Source organism: Cyprinus carpio, chromosome A9 (genome assembly GCF_018340385.1).
Source record: "Cyprinus carpio isolate SPL01 chromosome A9, ASM1834038v1, whole genome shotgun sequence".
NCBI lineage: Eukaryota > Metazoa > Chordata > Actinopteri > Cypriniformes > Cyprinidae > Cyprinus > Cyprinus carpio.
Genome location: NC_056580.1, coordinates 26,381,539 through 26,406,223, shown reverse-complemented (window position 1 = coordinate 26,406,223; position 24,685 = coordinate 26,381,539). Strand labels below are relative to the sequence as shown.

Sequence of the window (24,685 nt, the reverse complement as noted above, 5' to 3'; positions counted from 1 at the left end):
CTTGTGCAAAATAATAAAAAGCCATCAGCGCCTAACCCTAACTTGTTGATAAAAGCCCTCGTGGTCTTCACTGTGGCTTGACTTGAAAGGACACGTTATCTGAAGTACAAACATCCTCTTCCATCCTCCTGCGTTGCACAATCGCTCTAAATTTTTATGATGAGCAACAGCCCATTTATGGCATTTCAGCCCCACAAAAGCAAACAGAGCGCAGGCCGCAAATCAATCGGTCCACCCATAACCTTATCACAGCTCTTCAGCTTTAGAGAAGAATCATTTCTAGAGCACTTTCTGCACTCAATTGCATTTTCATCATGTGAGGGCTCTTAATTGCATGAGATTATTAATTAAGTGGCAAAAGCTCATTAAAACTGTCTGCTGTCACCTCCATTTGTGACATCTTACTTTCTGTGCCCAGACTTAGAGACAAGTTTGGAGCATTCTTGCATATATATATATATATATATAGTGGTTTCTTATGCTTGAACCAAAGCTGCCTTTAATATTGTAAAATATTATTTCATCTTAAAATAGCTGTTTCTATTGTAATATATTTTAAAATGTAATTTATTCCTGTGATCAAAGCTGAATTTTCAGCATCATTACTCCAGTCTTCAGTGTCATGTGATCTTCAGAAATCATTCTGATATGCTGATATGCTGCAGTTATTGGGAACATTAGCAAAATGTTTTTAGAGCTTAATTTTTGGGAACAGAAAAATCTATGAACTGCTTCTCAAATATGGGCTATTGCTCTGTTTTATTTGAAATATTTAAGAAACTGTCAGGCATCATTTGAGAAGTTGGACAAGAATATAATCCGCTCGAAGAAATTATATGATTTGTTCACATCACTGATATTGTGATAAAAGAAAACGAAATAGGGCTTTCATAAATAGTGAGTTTAATATTTAAATTGAGATGAGGATATGAAAATGTACTGCACAGTAGCAATGACCCGTGAAATGTTTCTTCTTTTAACATTCTCATTATCAGATCAACTAGACATAATCACATTAGCATGACAATACCTACTGTAACACAGTCGCTGTTTATTTCCTAATGCACACATGTTTATCAGACCTTCACAAAACACAAAATACTTACACCTGGTCTGTGTGGTGTTAACGGCCCCTCTCTGAAGATTTTGCAAGACGGCCGCAGTGATTGCAAACAGGAGGATTTCTTTAGCTGCACGCTGTGGTTTTTAACTCGGAGGTTCCCTTTGAATATTGATTTTTAATGCAGCCTGTCAGACATACGGAATTAAGTTAGCAGGCATTGGTATTACAAGATATAAATCTAATAAAGCGTTCTTTGTTATGGGTTGTTTTAGGTTTATTGCAAGGCCATGTGCACTAGGTCTGAAAATCCAGGCCAACGGGCCGCAGAAGGCTCAGCCCAACGCCATTCTGGAGAAGGTCTTCACTGCCATCACCAAGGTACAGGCTATGTTTCATACCACAGTTAAAGAGGATTTATTGCTTCAGGAGGCTGAGAAAATCACTACAACACAGTTTTGAGTGGTTTACTGCTATTATAAAATGGCAGGAAAAGCAGTTTGATAAAATAGGGTTATTACAAAAATATTCAGTGAGCCAGTTTCTGCTGTGCTGAATAGATATGTGACCCTGGACCACAAAACCAGTCATAAGGGTCAGTTTTTTGAAATAGAGATTTATGCATCATCTGAAAGCTGAATAAATGAGCTTTCCACTGATGTGTGGTTTGTTTGGATAGGACGATATTTAAAAATCTGGACTCTGAGGGTGCAAAAAAATCAAAATATTGAGAAAATCGCCTTAAAAGTTGTCCAAATGAAGTTCTTACTAATCAAAAAATAAGTTTTAATATAGTTACAGTAGGAAATTTACAAAATATCTTCATGGAACATGATCTTTAATATCCTAATGATTTTTGACATAAAATGAAAATCAATAATTTTGACCCATACAATGTATTTTTGGCTATTGCTACAAATATACCCCAGAGACTTAAGACTGGTTTTGTGCTCCAGGGTCACATATGTGCATTTAACAGTTAAATATTAATATAAATATTAACACATTAAATCAAGACAACACGTTCAAGTATTTCTAAGTTAAATTTTTGCTATTTTACTGCATTATTATTATTATTATTATTATTATTATTATTATTATTATTATTATTATTATTAACCCTTGTGCATCAATATAAGTACATAAAATAAATAAATACATAAAATTCTCCATACACACAAACCACACTCTGATATCCACACCAACACACCCACACTATTAGAATTACATCATTTCATCTGGGCTTTTTTTCAGCAGAAACAGAAAACAGGAAAATAATAATAATAATAATTCATTCCATAGGTCAGACCTTAGAAAATGGTGGCATCGGGGAGGAAAATAGTAATGTTAAAAGTAGTAAAAAATTTTATTGACATGCAGTAAATGTTAAAAATTAGATTTTCAACACAGGAGGTATTTAAATATAATGTGTTAGTGCTGGTCTGTAATTTAAATTAGCTGAAAATGTACGTTTTAGATTAAAATGTCTCATTGAGCTACTAAAGTTATCCAGCCTAGAGAAATGAGTGTTTTATCTTGTCAATATTGTTGTTTCATTTATACTAATGGCATAATAGACAGAGACAGCTCTTTTAAGCTGCATTTATGAGGCATAATGATCTGATGTTTTGATACTTATCCATTTTTTATCCTGCCTGTTTAAGTTGCATTTAAAGGGACAGTTCACCAAAAATTCTCTCACCCTCGTGATGTCCCAGATGTCTTTGTTGTCTCCAGCGTTTAACAGAAGAACAACATGAAAGTGAAGAATAGTCTAACTGGTGCTGAAAAGATGATGATAAAAAGCTTTTTATCAGCCATTAATCTGTAAAGAATTTTGCAGTAACGTGATTAAGAAACTGTGAATCAGAATCAAAGTCGAGCTCTTCTCACAGTCACTGAAACGAGAGACGCCTCGGTTACAGCGAATCACATTAGTGTAAGTGAACAGAACTGTTCCTAACACATTCACTATGGTACTGTGAGTTACTATCACCTCCGCTGAGTTGAATCAGTATATAATTGTGAGTTCATTTATCTTGAATCAAATGCAAGTGCTCTTACTGATGTTCATTCATCAGAACTTCTGAACTAAAGCAGAGCAGAGGTTGCCATGCAAGAGAAGAATAATGTTTCACCTTTCTGAGCCCTTGTCTTGAAAGAAGGCGCGTGCTCTTGATGGTGACGGCAGTGACTGTGGACTGACGGTACAGCTGATCGCAGTCTCAGAGCGATAGCGTGGCTCTTTGACGTCTGTGGCTTTATCAGAGCTCATGTGCGCTGACGCACCGGCACTATTTTTAGCCACAACAGAACTAAGTTTCCTTGACAAATGTTCAGATTCTCGAACACACGACATCCAGGCACACGTTAAGAATAAAAAAAGACAAAGAGAGACCTCAGGGTGAAACTCATCTAGCTGGCATGCTTGCAGATACAACCGTTTAATTGGAAACTGATTGAGTTTGGACGAAACCCATTACCGATAGACATCAGTTTTGGGGTTGTTATTTTTTTATTATAAAATCAGTAATGTTCATTGAGAGAAAAGGCATTTTCTGTTCTGACCATTTCTTCAGAAAAATCAATTGTTTTGGCCTTGTATCAACCTGGAGGGATTTATTTTGCAGTAATGACCATATATTACCCCGCTTTAATACAAAAAACAAAAAAAGAGAAGAAAATCAAATAGTTTATTAATCAAAATAAACTGAGATTTTGTACAGGTAAGTTTTATCTACCAATGAAAAAGACTTTATTTACATTTTACTGCAGGGTATGTTCTGTATAGAACTGTGTATGTGACAAAAAAAAATCTTAAATCTCATCATGTTAATATCAATATTATTTACTAATACAATATTAAATAAAATAAAAAATAATCTTAATATTATTTCATGGACTTGAGCTAACATGAACTATAGGCTTGGGAATCGTTAGAAATTTTCCGGTTCCGGTTCCGGTTTCGGTTCCGCCTAACGGTTCCGGTTCCGATTCCGGTTCCGATTCCGGTTCCATTAAAATCATTAAACAACTATTAAAAAAATAGTGTTAAGGAAAAATGCACAATACTCAAATACTCAATGCTCAATAATGTTTATTACTTACTGTCAACTTAATTTAAAGGTTGTCAATGTCAAATATATATATTACAGTATACACATTTTCTGTTTCCGATTCCATTTAAATAAACTATTATTATGTTTTTTTTACTCTTTTACCTTCATTGAATGTAGTGTTGCTGGAAGGTAGTAAGTAATGTTGAGTAATGCTAGTTAATCAATCATTATGTGCTTCAAAGTTGATGTTTTTTACACTATCAATAACATTTTGCTTTTCAATCAGGAATAAGGTTGACCAAATAGTCCCTTGAGGGCTAAGACACTTGTTCATTTCCCTAAATTAATGAAATATAAACTGTTATACTTATAACCATGTATACACGCACTCCATAAAGCCCCTATTTTACAAATAATAATGCAGTCAGGAGATAGTGTGATGCAATGAGTGGTTTCCACATTTTTAAACATTTAAAATGCATGTAAATAAATATTTTCTATCACTTTGTTTATCACTCTTGAAATGACATGTACACTAAATAATCTAACCCTCATACTTGCATAACAATAGCAGTCTATTTATTTAGTGGTCTAAGTTAAAGTCAGTATGTATATTAATGACAATATGGGACAAATATAATGTAATTTTGTGGCGGCAGTAGGGTTCCCAACCCTAATGAACTAACAGTGGATAGTTGCATTTTTATTAACTTATTTTAATTAGTTAGTACAATAATTTGTGAACTGCTTATTATTAGTTTGTATAACTAACATTAATATTACATTATATATTATTAACATTGTAAAATATGTGTCAAAAGCATATGTGGTATATGTAAAATATTTGATTGCTAAATGCTAATATGACCAATCATAATTCAAGTATAAATCTCAAACATATATACGTGCCTTATACATGACTAGTAGTGGGGATTTTGATTCAATCCACTGACTGAATATTTTGATTCTTTTACCAAATGACTCTTTCTGTAAGTTAATGAATCATTCACTCAGCAGATTCAGTCAACAACATTCTGTTCTGTTGAGTCGTAACAAGCCAATTATTCTGCATTATTACTAATTCAACATATCAACAATAGGTCTTTTTATCATTTCTTCACAAATGTCAACAGAGAAGACCCCCCCACACACACACTTTATTTTATCAAGCTATAAACAAAATCCAGTAGCCAAATAAAAACATGACGATTTTCAGTAATGTCCTTTAATAGTGCTGCACTCTCAGAAAAAAAGGTACAAAAGCTGTCACTGGGGCAGAATCTTGTCAAAAGGTACAAATATGTACCATTTAATTTCTAATATGTACTTTTTAGTAACTAATATATAAATTTAAGGTACTTATATGCACCCTTTTAGGGTAAATGAGGTACAAAGGTGCACCTTTTGAAAAGGTTCCGACCCAGTGAAAGCTTTTGTACCTTTTTTTCAGAGAGTCTTGGATAAGAATTGAACTATTATGCTCGCAACTGACGTCATTCTAATTGTGTATAATCATCAGCCATTTATACAGATTCATAAATTGTGCATTATGCATTTTGCACACCTGTTAAACCTGTTTCTGTGCCAAACTCTGGGTTCCTAACGCTCCTTGTTTTACTGAATAAAATTGCATGTTGACGAAATGAATATATGCCCCCTTTTGTTCAGTCATTGATGGTCAGCAGATCCTCATTCGTCAATGAAACGCTTCGTTCGTTTTGTTTGCATTTTCTTCAGTGCCATTCTGAGTCATTCTGACAAGTTCAGAGAGGTTCAGTAAGCTCGATAAATCAATGAAACGTGCCTAGAAGGAGTGCAAGAAAGTGCTTTGTTCACTTGAAAGATTTGTTCATTCACAATGGAAACCCCACTACTCAAGACATTACAGCATGAGCGAGTCTCGCCGGCTCGTATGTGCAGATGGCTTTTTAAAGACAATGGTTTTAAATGTGTATAGAGGGATTTTTCAAGCTGTTAAATCCACATGCAGGGAGTTTGTTTGTGCTCTAACAGCGGCGGATCTCTGCAGTGACACACTTCTGTCTGCTGTGTCTTTCAGCACCCCGATGAGAAGAGGTTAGAGGGTCTGTCCAAGCAGCTGGACTGGGACGTGAGGACCATCCAGCGCTGGTTCAGACAACGACGCAACCAGGAGAAACCCAGCACACTGGCGCGCTTCTGCGAAAGCATGTGAGAATCTGCTTGTTTTTGTCAGGGCCTGATTTGTTCTTGTTATCAGGACTCTGATTTCAGTGATATCTGTCAAGTAGTAGGGACATCTTTAAAAAATTGGCATGAAAATGTCGTGAAACAGTAAAGTAGAATGTAGCACTGGACTTTTATCCATCAGGAATTGATTGGATGCTGAAAAGTGGATGTTACATATTAAAATGAATCGTGTGGTTGGAGGACAGGGGTTGAAAAGTAAGGAAAGTCAAGTTACAGGATTATATTTTGATAAAGTATTATGGGGATACTTGTTTTCTTTGCAATAATGTGCAATGATGAATCGTTCACAATAAGGAGCATTTATTAAAAACAATACTGTTCAAGAGTTTGGGGTCAGTAATATTTTAGAAAAAGTCATCAAAGCTGTATTTATTTCATTTTTTTTTTTTAAAAATTGCAATTTAAAATAACTGTGTTCAATGTGAATATGTTTTAAAATGTAATTTATTCCTGTGATGTAAAGCTGTATTTTCAGCATCATTCCTCCAGTCTTCAGTGTCACGTGATCCTTCAGAACTCATTTTAATATACTGATAAGCTGCTCAAGAGATGTTAAATATTATCAATGTTGAAAACAGTTGTGCTGCTTAATATTTTTGTGGAAACTGAATTTTTTTCACGATTCTTTAAAGGCTAGAAAGTTCAAAAGTACGGCATTTATTTTGAAACAGAAAAATAATATAATTATATTTAATGGTTATAAATGTGTTTACTGTCACTTTTGATCAATTTAATGCACCTTTATTTAATAAAACTATTAATTTATTTTTAAAAAATAACTCTAATCCCAAATTTTTCAACAATACTGTGAATACTGTCGATTTTAATTTCACGTTAACCTGAAGGTGTTAAAGACTTCTTGAGCTTTTTGGTCGCTTTTTTTCGATCTCATCTGGTTTGTGTTGATCCCTGTGGGTTCTGGCTGAGGGGAGTGTGTCTGCACTACATAGGTGTGTTATTGTGTACCGGTGTTGACTAGTTAGGCGGCATGAGGGCAGGTAGGCCACAGTCTGTTCTTGTTTGTCTTTCTTTACCTCTCAGTCTTTCTCTCTCTAACAGTATCTCTCCATGTTGTTTGCTCGTCCTGTCCACAGCATCTCTATTCTTGTCCTCCGCTGCTTTATCTTTATCATCCTTTCCACAGTCTCCCAAAGGAATATTTCACCAGTACCAGTCCTATGCAGTATCACAGCATAGATTTGACCTGTGCTAAACCTCAGTGGCGCTCGTCGTTGCTCGTGTCGCTGTAAATTGACAGCTTAATGACTTCCTGTCGCTTTGGTGACACAACTGCTGTATGTGTAACCTGTTTGTAGCCTCAGCAGTGGGATTCGTCAGTGACACTGTTCTTTTGGTTTGTCTCTGATCTCGGATCGGGTCTGAAAGCCCCAGAGGTTATGGTGATCATCTGATCAGTGCTGAAGCATGACACTGTGCCATTTACTTCAGAGGCAATTAAGCCACAGTCTTTAGAGATCACAGAACACGCTCACATATGAATGTTGCCTAATGAGAAGCACGAAATGATGAGAATAATAGAGCGACTCTGATTTTTGAAGAAGGCACTTTGAAAAGCCTGTTTGCTGGCCTTTGAAAATTTACTGTGAAGTATACAGTAAGGCTGCACGATTTGGGGAAAAAAAATAAAATTGCAATATTTCAGATAAAAATTAGTGTTTTTATCTGAAATAAAAGTGATTTTTTTTTTTTTTGGCAAGAAAGAAGTGATTATATATCAAGATTGCTATATAATATTAATAATAATAGTAATAATCAATAATAATTATTATTTACTTATTATTATTATTATTATTATTATTATTATTATTATTATTATTATTAAATATTATTTAATAATTGCATTTGATTTTAATGTCTTAATATAAAAATGCTTAAATTTTTAACTGTGATTATGTAAATCATATAATAATTATTATTATTAATTATAAAATATGAATTATTATTAATATTATTATTATTATTGGATTATGTATCAAATTAAACCAATTATAAAACCACTGTCAAATTAAGAGTTTTTCTTACTCTTGATATTGTAATTTACAGTTGTACTGTGAAATAATAACAATTATTATTAATATTATTTTACAATACAACTGTAAAATTACAATATTGATATTTAAATCAAAATCTCAAAGTTTAGTTTTTATTTCGATTCATTGTACTATAGTTTTATATTATTAATGTTTTATATTATTTATGTTCTGGATGCTGAATGGTCAGTACAGACACACTGGAATACACCAGACACACAAAAATACACTATTTTGAAATCCGTTTTTAATATACTCCTCAATCCAGATCCGCAATTCACTGTAGACTACATCAAAACAAGAAAGTGACATTCTTATATTCCCTGAAATTCCCATCTTTGGATAAGACTGGAAGTGCAGCATGATTCCGGTCATCTCTGGCATTACGCAGTGACCGCGTCAGGCTTAACGTCAACAAACACACGGCCCTTGAAAAATGCTCTGTGAGGCATCTGGCAGATTTCATACAGCTCGCTGACAAAATACTGAACAGAAACACACAAAACTGACCACACAATCCATCGAAACGTTCAAGTCATACAGTGTTTCTATGGAGACTAAAACTATTCCTTGTTCTCTGTGGGTGTGGAATAATCCACTCTCTCTATGAGCTGTGATTCTTCCCTCGCAAAGTGAGAAAGACGATCAAAAAACCCCTGTTGCGTAAAGTCAGTCGAGGTTACACCACTAACAAGAGTCTGTGCTGTAAATGAACCAGTGTTTCTTCCCCTTGTGCCAAAAAAACAAACAAAAACGAGGACAAATGCAACGGAACTTTTGGTGTGAAAATGTCGACTTGTTAAAAATCTAAGCCCAAAAATACAACACGGACAAAATTAGGTTATGTTCAGATTGTAAGACTAGTCTAAGCAGTTTATACAACCGGTCACCAAACTTGTAATGAGAAGCATTTATCATTTTTAATTATTATTATTGTTATTATTTTTAATATCACACTCATTTTTTTTTAATCCAACAGTGATCTAACATTTGGTTCAATATTTGCATTTAGTATTAGTAATAATAATAATAATTATTATTATTATAATTTGTAGGGCTGCACTAATTATATATCAATATGACTATATAATACTACTAATAATGATAATAATATAGAGAATATTTTTTATTAAATTGCATCATTTGCTGTGCTTCATGGGATTGTAGTTTATTAGTATTATTAGTATTGTTATTATATAGTCATATTGTTATATAATTAGTGCAGCCCTACAAATAATAATAATAATAATAATAATTGTTGTTGTTGTTGTTGTTCGATTGGATTTTTTAAAAGTAACTTAAAAACACTTAACCAAGGCTGCTGACTAAGTAGGTGATCGCTGATTTGCTAGTTAGTGGATATTGAACCAGCTGTAGTAGTATTTATAGGAATTCTATACATGAAATCTATACATTTCACTTATTTCTCTCTCTTTTTCTGTCCACCCCCAGTCGTGTTTAACTAACATGTTTTCAGGCAACTGCGTTGACCTCTAACTAAGTAAATAACTCCTGCTCGGTTTTTTTTTTAACTATGGATAAAGAATAAAGCTCAAAATTGCAGCGTGTTTAATTGCTGGGACCCCAAACAGCAGAAACTGCCTCAATTAATTATTCCCCCACTGCTTAACAAAGGCCTAACTGTGCTCAGAAGCCTTCATTAGCCCAACAGTATCTTTCTGTCTCTCAGCCGTTGATTATGAAGAAGCGTCTGTGAAAGGTCTCGTCTCGGTGTTTCCTGAGCTCCATCTCAGTCCTTCAGAATGGCCTCAGAGGCCTGTCAAACAACATCACAGAGCATCTCTCTCTATGAGGAGAGAATAGGTGTATCTGCTCTTTCTTCAAGGTCTTTCGAGGTCAGTCTTCAGCTGAAGCCCAGCGGCCCAGATTTTCTGTCTGGTGCTTTCAGTACAGCAGCTGAAAGCAAGACGTCCAAAGCTTCTCAAATAATGACCTGAGAAACACACTGAAAAATGCTTTGCTTTCCTCCAATTAGGACTGAGTGCTAGAGCTTGTATTATCCTTATATTATTTCAGCCTTATGGAAATATCATTTCAACCATTTGAATGTACAGCAAAGTAGATTCAAAATGTTAAATGCAAGAAGTAAAAATAACCAAGACTTGTTTTCAACACTTTTCACTAAATGAAAAGGGAAGAATTATATACTTTTATATATATTATATATATTTACTATAATAATAAAAAAATGCTATAAAAATATTATATTTATTTTTAAAACATTTTAATTCACATAAATTTGTGTGAACATTGTGATGACACAAATGAATCAGACTTTTTAATTCATTCATTAAAAATGTATGTATTTACGTATTTATTTTACATATTATTTAGTTACAAACCTAGTTTTCACTGCTACAATTTAAAGATGAAGTGTGTTATATATGTTTATATATTTTCATATTTTTTTAACTATTATATTTCAGCTAGTTGCCAAGGCAACATTTCACTTTTAGTACTACTACTGTTGTCCTAAAATAAAAAAACTATGTATTACTACAAAATTACTAACATTTTTAACTAAAATAAAATGAAAACAGAAAGTAAAATAAAAAAAAAAAAAATCAAAATATTAATAAAACCTATAATAGCATTGCAATGATACTAAACACTGGAATAGCATTTGGTTTTACATTTTTTTAGCATATTTTATATTATTTTCCCCTTTATTTTCTTGTATGTTTTAAATGGGTGTAGAAAAAATTTTCACTCAGAAATTGCTAGTAAATGTCACAATAATTACAAAGAATCAGTAAATAACACTGAATTAAACATGACATTTTGTATTTTTTTCTTCATAATTTTTAGTTTTAAATTCTTAACATAAAAATATATATTATTACATTTGTAATTATTAAAAAAATGCACAAATCAAAAAGATATTTATTTGATTCATTTGAACAGTTAAATCTTGCACTCCTGCGTGATTTCTTTTAATGCATTTTTGAGCGAAATAGTAACACAGTATGACAGAAAACAAATTATATGATTTTTCCATTGACTTTTGGATTATTGCCGATAATAAGCTCTGTGACCAAGAAAAGTTTATGATTCTGACATGTTTTGTTCATCAAGATAATCTTCACGAATGAACACAACTTTTATGGATTTTGAAGCACAAATTCAATCAGCAGAAGTAAAACGCTAGTTATGCTATAAACGAAATACACCATAGTTTAAAAACATTCCTCTGAAAACTTGAGTTCGAATAGTTTGCAAGAGTGTGATTATTAACTCATAATGGAAAGCAGTTTGACCAATAGCATGCAGGTATTTAACACAATCGACCAATCACAGCATCCAAGAGGGTGGGATCTGTGCACTCTCAGAAAAAAAGGTTCAAATGCTGTCACTGTGATGGTATCCTTTCAAAAGGTACTAATAAATACCAAAATAAATCATGAATAATAAATAATAAATACCATTTAAGTGCTAATATGTACATTTAAGGTACTAATATGCACCTAAATAAGGTACAAAGGTGTAGTTTATAAAAAAGGTACCACCCCAGTGACAGCTTTTGTACCTTTTTTTCTGAGAGTGTAGAGAACAGCCAAAGCAATGCAAAAAACAGGCATTTTAGGTAATTTAGAAATCCTAGCCAGGACACATCGGCGTATGGTCACCCTAAAACAAGTACATAATCATGAGTTTTAATGGCCTTGTCATCTTGCCTAATAGCAGTGGTTTTCAAACAATAGATGTCCATCAGATGTTGCGCAACACAATACTGGAAATTTACATTACTGAAATAAAAATCTACAATTAATTTAAATCATTTTCCCATGTTAAGACTCAGTAAGACTGATACATAGACCACAATTCTATATTGTCCGCTCACATCTTGCACTGCCAGTGTTTTACATGGACGTTTATGCATTCAGCAAATGCGTTCATCCATTGACATTCAGTGAGTGTGTGCATTTGATCACTTCATGCATTTCCTGGAAATCTGACTCATGATCTCACCAATGTTAGCATAGTGCTCCAATGTTTGTGCTTCAGTGGTGTTTGCTTTGAATTGCATGAACCACCATTTCTCATGCAAAAAAAGACAACAGGCAAAAAATCAAAGACAGTCAGCCAAACAGTTTAAAGAGTGGGCTGATTTTGACTCAACACTGAATTCAGCACTCAGTTTTGAGCATCTTTGCTCCAATTTCAAAAATACATTTATCGTGAGGTATTAGTGTGTTTGAACTGGATTTCAAAAAAGTGTTATTTTTGTTGTGCATATGCTTTAAGGCTCTTCCACAGATCTGCAAAGGCCAGTCATATTCAATTGAAGGTGGTTCTTTGCCTGAAGTTTAAGAAACACTCCTCTAGTTTTTTCAGACTTATAGAAGTCAATGGATGGAAAAAACCCCAAAAGAATAAGGGAAAAGGTTACATGAATCAACACCGGAAAGCTTGATGAGTGTGTGTGTGTGTGTGTGTGTGTGTGTGTGTGTGTGTGTGTCTGGTTGTGGTGGAACAACTGGTTTAGGGTGACTCATACAGATGACATGCTGAAAAAATTGGTGCAGAGTGTTTTAGAGCAGTGCTGTGTTGCTTCAAGACCCAGATATTACTCTCAACATCAAGTCAATGTGTATAAGATGTCCTTAAAATCAAACATTTTCATTTTGGTGTGGAGGGGGGGGTTGGTATTAGTTTTAATAAGACAAACTAGATTGCAAAATCAGCATAGGATTTGTGTTTTGTGATAGTTGGGGTCAGTCAAGGGACAGGAGCATGATTCATCTTAACCACAGGAATATTGAAGTTAAATAAATAATGGCAATAGAGGTGTCTGTTTGCTTAATACTGGGTGATTGGCTGTTCTGAACTGATCATAAGTGAGATGTGGCCAGAACATGTACTGTAAGAAACCCTGGTTGTAATTCCATTTCCAAAGGTACACTACTATTGAATTTTTGAAATACAGTAATATTGTTAAATAATATCATAATTTAAAATAAATGTTTTCTATTACAAAATATTTTGTAAAAATGTAATTTATTCCTGTGATGCAAAGCATCATTACTCCAGTCTTCAGTGTTACAATCAATGCAGTCACATAAGTTTTGTTGTATCCTCCTCGAGTATTTCCATGTTTGAGAGGTAAAACATCTTATTCTTACCAATAGTAATAAAATAATTTAATATACAATTTAATAATATTGATATACACTACCAGTCAAATGTTTTTGAACAGTAAGATTTTTAATGTTTTTTAATGAATGCTCTTCTCACCAAGCCTGCATTTATTTGATTTAAAATACATTAAAAACATTAATATTGTGAAATATTTTTACTATTTAAAATAACTGCTTTCTATTTGAATATATTGTAAAATGTTATTTATTTCTGTGATGCACCGCTGAATTTTCAGCATCATTACTCCAGTCTTCAGAGTCACACAATCCTTCAGAAATCATTCCGATATACTGATTTACTGCTCAAAAAAACAAAAAAACAAAAAAAAAAAAAAACATTTATTATTATTAGTATTATTATTATGTTGAAAACAGCGGAGAAGATTTTGTTCAGGTTCAGAAGAACAGCATTTATCTGAAATAGAGATCTTTTGTAACATTATAAATGTCTTTATCATCACTTTTGATCAATTTAAAGCATCCTTGCTAAATAAAAGTATTAATTTCTATAATTCATTATAGAAAACAAATTATACTGACTCCAAGCTATGGTATAGTATATGATGTTACAAAAGCTTCTTATTATTTTAGATAAATACTAATCTTTGGATCTTTCTATTCATCAAAGAATCCTGAAAAAAAAATGTATTCGACTGTTTTACATATTATTAATAATAATAATAATAATAATAATAATAATGACACCACATTTATTTGCACACAAAAAGTGTTTCCTAACTAGTTTTTAAAACATTTCACATTGACAGAATTTATGCTCTAAAGTTTGATGAAACAATTTTGACATTTTGATTCGCTAAATCAGAATATAAATCTTTTGTAACACTATAAATGCATCTTTGCAGAATAAAACTAAATCTTGCTGACTGCAAACTTGAAAGGTAGTCTACGTTTGTAACTGAATGCATTAAACGCATCCTCTCATTACACTCATTTAAGGGGTAATTTTGGAGGGAACAGATTGTTATATCAGCCCAGGCCAGCATCCTATCTTCAGTTTCGCCTTTGTTATAAAAGATGTGCTGTGAAATGTTGTCACGGTAACAGCAGGACATAAGAATCAGGACATCTTGCACATTGAATCCCTAATCAATTTTGAAGTACTTGAGCGTGAAGAGCAGGGTTAACCTGATCGCTGTGTTCACCTCCCCCATCTCTGGATGAAGCGATGCTTCTGCGTTAAAGTTACCTTGTGGTGCAGTAATAACACAAACTGAAATGTTTCTGATTGTCCTGTTCTGTGTGCTTTCTTCACAGGTGGAGGTTCACCTTTTACCTGTACATATTTACTTACGGTGTGCGCTTCCTGAAGAAGGTAAACAATCTGCTTTGACTGAATAATTGATGGTCAGTGTGAAACAGTACATCTTTTATGATTGACACGTCAATGCATCCATTATTCTGTTTTGCCCTCAGTCTTGGTGTTTCCATAAAACACGCTTGAGTTGTTGACAGGATGTTGTCGAGCAGAGAAGCTTTGTTTTTTCACAGCATTATCAAATAGATGCAGTGTCGCAGTTTTTTTATTTACTTCTTTGGTATCATGAGTACAAAACGCAGCAGCGCACTGAGAGTTATTCTACAGTTTTCCCGGAGCGAGCATGCAGACAAGATAAAGTTAGAGAGATGTCAGCTCTGACTTGATTTTGATTTTATTTGTTGTGTCGTACTGTGCGGCGACGGCGAGAGACAGCATCCATAAACTCGCTTTCTCTCTCTCCTCCCTTCTTCTCATAAAGCTATTCATAATTCATCACTCTATCCATAATGCAAACATGTTCAGAATAACTGGCTGCATAACTGACTGTTCAATGAAGCAATTAAAGGATAGTTCAGACAGAAATAAAGATTCTGTCACTGTTTACTCAACCTCTCGTTGTTCAGTCTAGAACTGCACAATATATCACAAATGGACTTGAATGGAGCTTTCATCATCAATAATTTGTATTTTGATATGATTTTACTGCATTAATCTATAAAGATAATGTAGATGCAGCAAGCAGACTGATGATAAGACTATTTATTATAAATGTATATAATCTATAATTTATATTTAAATGTATCAAATATATGCAAAAAAGTATTAAAATGTATAAAAAAAGTAAATATATTAAATAGTTTTAATAATGTATTAAATTACATTAATTATTACATTGTATTAAATTGTACATATTTATGTCATATAGATATAGATTATAAAATGTTATATTTTATATATATATATATATATATATAATATATCTATATATATATATATATATATATATATATATATATATATATATATATATATATATACAATTTTTTTTTATAAAATATAAATAAAATATATTTTTGATTTTAAAATCTATAAATAATATATAAAGGTATAATAATACAAGTATAATATAATACAAGTATAAAATATATAAAGGTAATATAAGTAAGGATCAGCAAACAAAACATACAAAAATATAAATACAAAAGAAAAATGTTATTATTAAGAAAAATTGTGTGTGTGTTCCTTGCTGGTCCTGTGTAAATATTTTGTACAATTCCACAAATCCTCCTATTTTAAAAATACTTGAGGCATACATCTTTGGAAAGTAAGCAAATAAAGACAAGTAAATAGCATTTTTTAATAAACTTTTCCTTTAAATAAGGATTAAGCATCATTTGCATATTAATTCATAACCATTGTTGCAAAAGCGGGCACATTAGAGACTCTTGATTATTGTTAATTCATATATAATATTGTTTATGAATAGATGCATGCAGGTAATGCAGCGTGTCTTTGTAAAAACTAGGCTAAAGGTGAACTGCTTGAACTTGCATGACAGTGCACTCTACTGAGTGAGTTCATTTGCCTCAGATGGGACACGTTCCTCCTGCTGCTGTTATTAATAGGACCAGGAGTGGAAGTGGGCTGACATAAACCCAAAACAGCCCTACAGCTCACACTGGCTGAAGAACTGAAGAACACATTCACCTGTTGCTTTCATCTCAGTTAGGAAGAGCAGGCTGAGGAGAAACTGGTATTTCAGTGTCCTTGTCCTGAAAATGATTGGTTATGGGAAGACAAACCTGCTAAAGTGGAATGAAATCGAGTTACAGAACTGAAAGACCTAGACAGAGTGTTTACTCGCCGTCCGTTTGAATCCATGCAATGCAGAACAATAAAACTGGACACAACCGTGACTTTTTTCATCAGTTTTAGAAGAGTTTTCTACATTTGAACCCTTGAACCAAACAAACTAGCTGAATCACAAGAAAATAGAGCAGGAGGTCATAAAATTCACGGATTTTTTTTTTTTTTTTTTTAATGAAAATTTACCATAGTTCTTGCACAGTATTCTTATCTTATTTAATATTTAAAGAACATATAATGATGGTGTTACTAAAGCATCAGACGTCTGTCCACATGAAATCTTATTCTTGTCTGTGGCCTTTGGGAAAGATGCTGTGAAGTTGCAACTAAGCCAAAGGTTGCACTGGATTGGATCATATGTCAGTGTTCTCAAAGCACAACAGCAGATCTCACAGGAAATCATCAGCTGCACAATACCAGGCTTTGATGCCAACTAACTTTCCTACATAATGATGCGGTTTATCAAGAGTGAATTCAAAGCATTTCAATTATGCAGCTAGCACTACAGAGGATAATGACTGTTTTTTGCGGTCTTTTTCATACTTTGATGTAGCTGAGTTCAAAAGCTCTTTCAAAAGGCATTATCTTGTGTCTTTATTAAAAAGCTCTGGAGATCATTTGTGTCTCTGTTTGATTTTAAAGAGCCCGTGGCTGTGGAACACCCGAGAGTGCTGGTACAACTACCCCTATCAGGTACATTTATACTTTCTGCTATATCAATAATAATTATTAAAAGGGTCATACTGTATCATACTCTTTTTTTTTTTCTCTCTCTCTCTCTCTGAGGGTGTTTATGAGACACGTTTTCATTTTCATGCCCCCAAAATACTGTTGTTGAGTAAATGAATGGCCAAAACGCATACTTTTTTTTGTCATGTAAACACCCCCTGAGATCCAGCTTAAATATTAATAAAGGTTTTTTTGAGGCAAACGGTCATAGTTTTTCATGACTCTATTTTACCCTCTCTGACTCTTAGATCCTTTTTGAAAGTTACAACTATTTTGCATGGCAATGCGTTAACACTGTAGTCAAACAGAATCAGATAATTCAATTATTACATTTCTAATGCCATTTTCAATATCCTTTTAATTTTTAAAGTCAGGGTTTCCCTAACTAGGGTTCGTAGAACTGCATTGGGTCTGTGAGCTGATGAAAAGCTAATAATTACATCATAAAAATATCTAATTAAAGTATAAATAATTAAAAACATTTGTCAAAGTTGCAATATTCCAGGAATAGTTCACCCAAAAATATGAAAATGTACTCATCCTCAGGCCATTCAAGAAAAATTTGGAGAAATGTAGCATTACATCACTTGCTCAAAAATGGATCCTCTGCAGTGAATGGGTGCCGTCAGAATGAGAGTCCAACAGCTGATAAAAAAAATCGTTTTATCAGCTGTTTGGACGAAGCAGTATTATAGATAGAGATTTCGTATTTTAGCTAAGCAACAGTTTGAAGTTAAAAATGTCTTAATAATGGATTTGTTTCTTACAAACACGCAGCTTTTCACTTCACCAGATGTTAACTGATGGACTGGAGTGATGTGGATTACTGTGATGTCACAATAATCCACAAGTAATCACTCCAATATTGTTTCTCAAAATACTCATCAGGGCTGTTGTATATGTGCTCCTGTGTTGTGTTGACTATATTGTGTCTGACTTTTATAGCCGTTAACCGTGGATTTGCATTACTACTACATACTGGAGCTGTCCTTCTATCTGTCGCTGCTCTTCTCGCAATTCACAGACATCAGGAGAAAGGTACGTAAGCATGAGTTTACAGCCTCAGATCTTCAGAGCATCAGTATTGGGCTGCTGGCAGCAGTTATGCACATCTGAACTTGAAAGATAGCTTTGTGGGAGGCAGTGAGCAATGCTTTGGTCTGGTTAGACGTGTCTGCTACAGCGGTTTGAGTTTCTCATGAGAGGGATCGTGCTGGGTTTATTAGCAGTGACGTGTGGGTCTCTCGTTTCCTCTGCTGTACAGGGGCGGAAGGGTTTTTGGTTTCTGGGGAACTTCCTTTTAAACGTGTGAATTCTTGACCACTGATAACTGCTGCCACTTAATTTCAGCTGAAGCTTGCAGTTTAATATTCATTGTAAGGTTATGAAAAAATACATATTTATGATCAGTATGCATGATTTTCATTTATATGCAAGATATGAGTTGAGTATCTTTGTAAATGCGTTGTCATGAGCATAAATTGCAGTTTTTAAATTAGCATCTGGAAGATACTGTAAGTAAATGGGTGTCCCACAGATTATGCTGCTTTAAGTTGTGTAATATAAATTGTTCAAATGTATTTTTAGCTTTGGCATTTTGATAATACAGGAGCAAGTGAGTGTGAATATTGGTCAAAATATTGGTCTACTTTAGTGGTATACTATAAATAAATGAAAAAAATGTTCAAAAGCAATAATGCATTAAGTTGCTTTTGACGTTTCCATTCATCAAAGAATCCTGAAAAAAAATTGTATCATTGTTTCCACAAAAATATTAATCAGCACAACTGTTTTCAACATTGATAATAAGAATGTTTCTTGAGCAGCAGATCAGCATATAAGAATGATTTCTGAAGGATCATGTGACACTGAAGACTGGAGTAATGATGCTGAAAATTCAGCTTTGCATCGCAAAAATAAATACAATTATAAAATATATTCAAATTGAAAACAGTTATTTGAAATTGTAATAATATTTCACAATATTACTGTTTTTTTCTGTATTTTTGATCAAACAAATGCATCCTTGGTGAGCACAAGACACTTCTTTCAGAAACATATAAATAAAATCTTACTGATCTCAAACTTTAAATAAATAAATGAATTAATAAAATAATAATAGCTGATTAGTTAATGTAGTGAGTATTTTTTTTGTGCATTTTGGAGAAATTATTTTTGGGATTAATTTTGCATTTAGGATTATTTTGTGCAAAATAACTAATGATAAAATCATACGCGCATTTGTCCTCAGGGTCCCCCCCCAAACATCAGGATTTCTGATCGTAAATATTCAACATGTTCCGAGCAGATAACACACCTCAGACCACAGGAAAATCTGATAAGATAATCTTTAGAACCACCAAGATAATCGGGACATTAACTAGGATTGTCGGAAGGGGAGAAATCGGCCCAAAATCAGCCCGATTATCTTGTGGTGTGTACGCAGCATAACTTGCATCATTCATAATGTTACATAACATCATTTATCTTCCGTTTCGCTGTTTGCACTATACCGCACATTTTTTTTGCTTTCAGTGTGGACAGGCAAATTACTTGACGCTGTAAACTTCTCATGCTGCGCCTGTTTGGGACACAATGTCAGTCTTAAACAAATGTCATGTAAATGAATGCAAATGTAAACAACTAAAATCCAGGCTCCCCTCAGCGCTCTCAAAAGCTTCATTCAGCTCCGCAGGCTGTGTAATTGTCCCGTGTTGATTACGGCAGTGTCCTCTCAATGTAAAAGTGCTCTCCTGCAGCTGACATAAGTGCTCTCGGTCACAGCCGTATTGGTTTTGTGGCGTAACGCAGGAGATTCTCAGCCTGTGTGTTTGAGCAGGTGGACAGTTGCTGTCAAAGACTCCTTGAAATCCCAGTTAGGACCTGCAGTCTGTGCTTTATAGATTTTCTTTCTCTTCTTTCCTTCACAGCCCCTCAGAGCCAGACTCAGCCGATCTCATTTCTCTGTTCATTCTTGGCATGTTTTTCTGTTTTTGTATTGTTTGCAAGGCAACACACTGGTTAGGGTTTGTTGGAAACTGGTAACTCTTCATATTAAACTTCTGCAATTAATTCAGTATATTTACAGTATATTACTTGAAACATATACATTTTTATTTCAGCTTTTTGCCAAGGCAACATTTCTCATTTTCATTTAGCTTAAGTACTAAAATAATTAAAAATAAATGAACTATGTATTATATAATATATATATATATATATATATATATATATATATATATATAATTTTTTTTTTTTTTTTTTTTTTTTTTTTTTTATGTACGGCTGACTGCAAATAAGACATGTTCTGACAGTAAAAAACTTCAAAACCTACGTACAACCTAAAACTCAAATACTATCTTTTTTCTGCCTTGCATGCCCTGCTGTTTGCTTCAGGAAATGCAAATCTTGTTTTTTTTTGCTCTCTCCTTTCAGTTTTTCCGTGCACGCATTGAGGATGTGCTCTGCCCCATTACCGCCTCACCAGTGTACACCCTTCTCTTTGTTTGCCATGCTTCCACTCTGTTTTTCACCCTTCTGCACGTCTTCCTCATCTTCATCATCAACCTGCTCGCTGAGTCAGTGCGATCCCACAATGCCGCAGGGAAGCATGCAACACCTGGCTTCTTAAGAGCTTTCTTCAACAGAATTTCCTCAGTGAAAATAGAGTGCATGTGAGGACACTGAAGGCTGAAGAATTTTTGAGAATAAAGCTGTTTTATTTGATTCACGGTTTCTTATGCACACATTATCAAGTTGTGAATAAAGTTGCTACTATAGTGACATGCTGTAGCTATATGGAAGTATTTATGAAAAAAAAAAATGAAAACCTCAATTAGTCCTTCCTGTTCTTCAGGGCATTTTGGACTCTTAAAAACCTGAATATGCTTGAGTTATTATTTTAAAAACACTATTTATATAAAAGGGTGTAACAGACTTCCAGAAATATCTTTGGTCAAGCTTACACTCATAAATGTTTTTAATTATAGCTTGATTATTTACACAATGGCAAGAAAATGAATCAAATATCTAACAAGTAGGAAATAAAGAGCTATCGTTAGTCATTGATTGCTCAGTAAGGGTTTAGCAGTTAGTGCTTTCATGAGGGAGTCATCTTAAAGTATTCAGTATTCTTTTAGTAAAACTGATATACTAAAAAAAATATATATATAGTAATTTTGTTGTATGTTTTTGTCATTTTAGCTTTTTTTATGTTTAAATAGTTCTTAGTTTTTGTTTCAGTTTTAGTTATTTTAGTACTTCAAGTTAAACTAAAAGAAAATGAGAAATTATGTCTTGGCAACAGTTTGAAGTAAAATGAAAGTTTATTGTTTATATTTTATACTTCATATTTCTCCTTTATATTTTCAGTTTACATTTATTCTATTTCAAATTTTAAAAAATTGTTTAGTTGTTTTTTGTAAATTTAGTTTTTTTTAGTTTCTATTAGTTTTTATATTTTAAATTTGATTTTTTTTGTGTATTTAGTTTTTTTTAGAATTGCGGAATCCAGTCATAAAAATTAAATTTACTGTATAACGTGAAATTTCACATAATTTGTCACATTTTGGATGAATAAATCCAAAGTAGGTCAGTAGGCTACATTTAAATCAGATTACGATATGGACTATTTTCTGTAAATATTAAGCCGCAAAAAGACTATTAAAAATGAATCCTGCATGTTCGGCGTGTCTCTTGTGTGAATGAATCAAGGGCATAGAATTTAGTAGTGACACTATGACATGTCCCTACCAATATCCAGCAATTACTAAATTGTCCCCAGCAATAATTTTTATTAAACAATTAAATGTCTGTTGCCCGCCGTTATGTCCCCACCAATGCCAAAATCAAACCTCCGCCCTTGGAATGAATGGCGCATACTAGTGTTGCTTTCGTCAACGAAAATTATGACTAAATATCGTCGTCAACGAACCTTTATTATGTGACGAAAACGAGACGAGACGCAACGTAAATGCTGGTCATGTGACGAATTAAATGTATTAAATGTATAATGCAATATCGTTGACGAATAAAAACGAGATTAAATGTGGTTTACAAAATAAAAACTTTGCTAAAATGTCTCTTCATTTTCGTTGACCAAAACAAGACGAAACTAAATGTTTTAATGCTATTTCGTCTCGTTTAGTCATTATTATTATTATTTTGCAGTATTTCTGTTTCCTGTGTCTCACTGCTCAGATGCGACCGATGTCATTCCCTCAAGTCCCACTCATGGCATTATTTATTTAGAAGATGACAACAAACAAAGTTAAGCGGGATTTATACTTTCGCCTGGCTCTGCTGACTGTGAGCGCACCTTCCCAAACGGACGAGGCTTTTATACTTGTCGCGTTCGCCGTTGTACTATTCTTTGAAACGACAGGGGAGCGACAAGGAGTAATTGTCCTCTAAAATCGTAGGGAATCAGAGTTGATGAATTAATCATTTCTTTATTTACGAACTTAAAACAATCTTAAACTATTGGCTGTATTACGCATCAAACACAAGAAAACTTTAAGCAAATAGTGTATAATTAATATCAAAATGAATTCTAATTCTATTTTATACAATAAAAATAAAACGTACTTCAAATAAGAAGCCTTGGACAAACTATGCAAAAAGAAATTCCAAAAAAAGCGTTTCCGTCAAAAAGCACCTGATGGAGTTTGAACTTCACATTAAACTGCTTCTGTTTCACACAAACGCCGACACAGACGTGCATGTTCGGCTAGAATCACCCTAAACTCATGCATGTTCGGATGCGGAGCTATGCGGAAAGTTACAAAAAAATGCCATGCACTCTGCCACGCGAATAGTTCGCGCGCACTCAAAGTGAACATCCAGCAACACTGCGATGACCCAAGCGAAATTGTGGACGCAATGTCATCAGTTTTCGTCGACTAAAACTAGAATTGACTAAAAAGAGTATGAATGTGACTAAAACTAATAAAAACTAAAATGACAGCTTCACACAAAGACTAGACTAAGACTAAAATTAAAACAGGCCGCCAAAAACGACACTAGCGCATACGTGTGGTTTTGTCTTCCACACACGTGTGATTTTTGCGTCTCTCATCTCACTAAATGAGGACATAAGCACATAAACTGCTCTGAGAGTCACTTTATGAGCATTCGACTGTTTCATTTCAGTAAAACTATCACCATTCATATACATACAGAAACTCAAAGGTCTTTATGGAAGCCCGTCAAAATAAAAGTTTGATTTAACTTAAAGAAATTGTGACAGAAATACATTACTATATTACTTCCATGTTTTAATTTTAATAGTAAACCCCCTTTGTTTGACAAAAAAACTGAGTTTGTTTAATTTTCATTTGATGTAAAGATATATTAATGTTTTATGCCTTAATTTGATAACCAGAAAAATGAAAATACACAATAGAATTTCTGAAGAAAAAAAATAATAATTTGTAAAAATAAATTTTAATAAATGAAGTTGTTTTTATGCATTCAAATAATTTGACATGCTTAAACACAGAATTTGGTAACAATAAAACATAACATGAGAGAAAAAAAAACATTGCATAGGGCCCTAAAAATTAGTGCTGCCCCCTAATAGTCGACCAAAATTTTGTTAGTTGCAGCAGGAAAAAAACACATTTCATAGAAAGTGGAGAAGTCACGTAGTCCCTGGCGGACAGATCATTAACAGCTGGTCTGTGTGGTAAATACAGTACATAAGACATCCAAACGCTCGTTCCGTTCATTGACCTCAAATGTGGCTTATCATCTGAAACATGTAAGTAGCAGCATCACTGGCCACTCGCTCTAATATTAACCTAGTGTTTGTAGGGAGTGTGGAAGCTGAATAGTAGCGCCCTCACTGCATGACAGTTAACTTGGAGGCGCCGGTGAGATCATTTGCATTTAACTTGAAATACTCCTTCATTTTTGCTCATATTGAGTAATACATCTTTCGAATTTGTAAAAGTTTTACTTTTATTTGTGTGCACTCACAATAACAACAAAACATTGTGCCTTTGTAAAATAATGAAAGCAAACAGGTTGCGCTTTCTGCCATCTACATAAGTCTCTGTGAACTCAAAAAAAAATACAAAATAAACTGTGCTTGCCTCACAGGCATGAAAAAAATATATATATATAGAAAGTGAAATGTCTACTTTTAAATGAACCAATTCAAATGGAATGAAAATATTTTCAGATTATGTAATTCATATGAAACGTGCACATCTACTGTAGAGATGAAGAGTCAGTGTCGTCGACTTCATCAC

General features: G+C 33.5%; 1 protein-coding gene across 1 annotated transcript in view; it reads left to right on the top strand.

The window, feature by feature from the left end:
• The window catches only part of cers6 (ceramide synthase 6), a 36,906-nt gene that overhangs the window by 2,538 nt on the left and 9,683 nt on the right, over positions 1-24,685 (top strand). Inside the window, exons 2-6 of the mRNA XM_042764290.1 lie at positions 1,336-1,441; positions 6,179-6,309; positions 14,834-14,891; positions 17,346-17,396; positions 18,378-18,470. Of these exons, the coding sequence (XP_042620224.1) occupies positions 1,336-1,441; positions 6,179-6,309; positions 14,834-14,891; positions 17,346-17,396; positions 18,378-18,470 (439 nt within the window). The remainder of the gene's footprint in view (positions 1-1,335; positions 1,442-6,178; positions 6,310-14,833; positions 14,892-17,345; positions 17,397-18,377; positions 18,471-24,685) is intronic.